At 36.5% G+C, this 3,829-nt stretch overlaps 1 protein-coding gene across 1 annotated transcript; it reads left to right on the forward strand.

Annotated features, from left to right (window-relative positions):
- Positions 1-549: 549 nt before the first annotated feature.
- LOC107466885 (uncharacterized) lies at positions 550-1,440 on the forward strand. The gene has a single exon (XM_016085895.1). It carries the CDS (start codon positions 550-552, stop codon positions 1,438-1,440), a length of 891 nt encoding a protein of 296 aa, XP_015941381.1.
- Positions 1,441-3,829: the final 2,389 nt, after the last annotated feature.

Raw genomic sequence — 3,829 nt, forward strand, 5'->3', positions numbered from 1 at the left:
AACTACTTTCCGTTGTCCCAAGACATTATGCACTTATGAGTGGATGGTTATGCCTTTCGGTTTGAAAAATGCTGGTGCAACTTACCAGTGAGCAATGAATGCCATATTCCATAAGTATATTGGGAGATTTATGAAAGTGCGTATCGATGACGTTATGGTTAAATCGATTTCGATGAATCAACACTTTGATCACTTAAGGAAAGCGTTTGTCACTATGCGGAAAAAAGGATTAAAAATGAATCATTTGAAATGTGCCTTTGGTATGTCAGCTGGAAACTTCCCAGGTTTTGTTGTTCATAAAAAGGGATTGTAATCGATAAGAGTAAGGCTGATACAATATTAGCATTGTCTTCGCCTAAATTGAAAAAATAAGTGCAATCGTTCCTGGGAAAAATAAATTATCTTCGAAGGTTTATTTTGAATCTTTCTGATCGAACTCGAGTGTTTGCGCCTTTAGTAAAACTAAATAATGATTCACAGTTCGAATGGACACATGAGCATCAATCGGCATTTGAGTCAATAAAGATATATTTATCTAAGGCTCCAATAATGGTGAATGTTCGCCCACATGAGCCTTTGAAACTATATATTGCAGCATATACAAACCCAATTGGGTGTATGCTAGCCCAAGATGATGAGAACAGGCATGAATGGGCAATTTATTACCTTAGTCGCGTTTTGACTGATATTGAAGTAAGGTATTCCCCAATAGAAAGATTGTGTTTATCCCTATACTATGCGTGTATGAAATTAAAATGTTACATAGTAGCTAAATCAGTGAAAGTTATGGCGCAAACTGATCTTGTCAAATATATGTTGAGTTTTCCAACGTTAGGAGGATGTTTAGGAAAATGGATGCTACCTTTAATAGAATTCGATTTACAATATGTCCCAACAAAGGCTGTGAAAGGTCAGGTCATTTCAGATTTTTTAGTTGATCATTCGAATAATTCGAATGACCAAGGGGCAAATGTACTCGACATTAAAGTCGATTATTGGAAGTTATATTTTGATGGATCAAAGCACAAGGATGGTGCAGGGGTAGGAATTCTCATTATCTCGCCAGAAGAGATTCCATCAGAATTCCTGTTTGAGTTAAAATATCATTGCTCGAACAATATGGCAGAGTATCAAGCTTTAATTTTAGGCCTTGAAAGCTTGATCGGAAAAGGGGCTTTGGAAGTTCAAATCCTAGGGGATTCTCAATTAGTCCTGAAGCAGTTATCGAAGGAGTTCAAATGTAATAATGAGAAGTTACGAAAATATTTGGCAACGGCTTGGGAGTTGTTAACTTCTTTTCGAAAAATTTCACTGGTTCATATCCCAAGGATTCAGAACGAGATCGCCAATGAGTTAGCCCAAATTGCTTCGAGATATAGAATTGGCCTAGAAACATTAAGAAAGTTGGATAGTATCTGTCAAATATTGGTGCCTGGATGAAAGAGAAGCTTCGTGAGTAGGCAAGTGGGAAGATGATGATTGGAGGAAACCCATTGCTGAGTATTTAAAGAATCCTAGCATTCGAGTCGATAGAAAGATAAAATTGCAAGCAATGAATTTTGTCTTGATGGCTGATGAGTTGTATAAGAAGGGAATCGACAGGAGTCTTTTGAGATGTCTACGTCAAGAGGATAAAGACATTGCTCTGGGTGAGGTCCTTAAAGGCATATGTAGTGCTCATCAGGCTGGGATGAAAATGAAATTGGTACTATATCAAAATAATGTCTATTGGCCCTCTATGATCAAAGGAATGGGTCAATACAACAGATTTCAGCGTCTGAAATTGCATTCGATTATTAAGCCATGGCCGTTTAGAGGGTGGGCTTTGGATCTAATTGGATTGATTCACCCCCCTTCATTGAAACATCATAAATTTATTTTGGTAGCAATCGATTATTTTACAAAGTGGGTCAAAGCAGTTCCTTTAATAGAAGTTGGGCAAAATAAAATAATAGATTTTATTAAGGAACATATAATCCATTGATTTGGAATTCCTCAAACATTGAGTACTGATCAAGGGATTATGTTTACTGGTCAATGAATCAAAAATTTACAGCTTCGAGTAATATTAATATGGTTACTTCAACCCCTTATTTTGCACAAGCCAATGGCCAAGTTGAGGCGGCAAATAAAATTTAGATTAGTTTGATCAAAAAATAAATCGGAAGTAGACCCCAAACATGGCATGAAATGTTAAGTCAAGTATTTTGGGCTTATCAAAATTCACCAAGGGGATCGACATGTAAGTCGCCTTATAAATTAGTATATGGTCATGATGCAGTGCTACCATTGAAAATTAATCTTAATATTTTGAGGGTGTCAAAAAAAATGATTTGCCAGTCGATGATTATTGGAATGTAATGTTTGATGAGTTGAATGAATTAGACTCAGAGTAAAGATTGGCACTTGAAAACATGATTCGGCAAAAAGAAAGTGTTGCTCGAAATTACAATCGTCGAATAAAAGAAAAATGCTTCAGTATACGTGAGTTGGTTTTGAAAGTTATTTTGCCAATGGAAAAGAAATCGAGTGTTCTTGGCAAATGGTCCCATACTTGGAAAGGCCCTTTCCAAGTCATTGGATTATATTCTGGAAATGCATATCGAGTGAAGTATATCGAATCCGGAAATATAACCAATTCAATAAACGAAAAGTATTTGAAGCAATATCATTGTTTGCTAAATTAGGATTAAAATGCATAAGTATGAAGATAAAGGAAATCATTACAAGTATTGAATTCTAAGGTGAAGAAATGTAAGGTGCCATAAGCTCTGCCAAGTCTGAGCGTAACTCAACCTTTTCACTGTCCAGAATTGAAAGTGTTTCGACTTGCTTATATTCTTCATATTGGGCCTTATCAAGTTGCTTCTCATATTCTTCTTGTTTGGCCTCAATAGAACAGATTTCTTGCACAAGTTTTTGTTGTTCGTGTTGGACAGTGGCTAGAGGTGTAGCTATATCAGCTTTCTTCTTTCGAATTTTGGCAATTCTTTCATTAATTTGAGCTAATTCTGCTTCAAGTTCTCTCTCTTCCTTATCATAGTGAGCTTGAACGGAAAAGGCCTGAGAGATTCTTAAGTCGAATTCTTCACGGAAAGCTTTAATTGGCTGAAGAGCTGTAATATAGCTTTTTGATTCAATTCTGATCTTAGCCACTTTATCTTTAATCTCTTGTAGTTTTTCTTAGGTAGTTACGCTTCTGTTGGTAACTTGTATGAATTGGTTAACTATAGCAAAGTGTTGGGATGGAAGCTGAAGTTCAAGAAATGAACTTAAAACATCAAACAAAAGCTTATTCAAGGCTGTATCATTGGTCCATTCAATGGGTGGATGATCCAGAAGCTTGAGAAGTGACAAAAGTTATTTTCGAGCATTAACATTTAGTTCGGATGAAAGACCGGATGTAGAAGTGCAGGAGTAGAAATGAGCACTTTATCTTCCTGAATAACTTGATTCAGGATGGTGACAAAAGTAACCAGGTTAGCATTTGTAGATTTAGTAGACATATCCAGATCTCCAGATTCTAAATCAGGAGAAGTTTGAAGTTCTGCATGTCTGGATGGACTAGAAATTCTTTGTGGTGAAGGGATGATTTCTAGAATTCGAGATGGAAAATCTGAATCAGGGGTAATAGCTTTAGGGACTCGAGAGGGAGATTCAGAATCAGGGGCCACCTGAAATTCAGTAGAGGTTTCAGCTTGGTTTGGTGGAAAAACATGTCCAATATTTAAAGTTTGTGTTGGAGAATGATGGGCATGTTCCTCTGTTAAATTAACTACTTGTGTCCCAGTTGAAATTGGAAAAGCTACCTGGAGAGGTTCAGTAGATA

The sequence above is a fragment of the Arachis duranensis genome, chromosome 9, assembly GCF_000817695.3.
Source record: "Arachis duranensis cultivar V14167 chromosome 9, aradu.V14167.gnm2.J7QH, whole genome shotgun sequence".
NCBI classification, from domain to species: Eukaryota; Viridiplantae; Streptophyta; class Magnoliopsida; order Fabales; family Fabaceae; genus Arachis; species Arachis duranensis.

Bases quoted from the DNA above. Each gene is read 5' to 3' on its own strand.
- LOC107466885 (XM_016085895.1), top strand. From the start codon at position 550: ATGGTGAATGTTCGCCCACATGAGCCTTTGAAACTATATATTGCAGCA.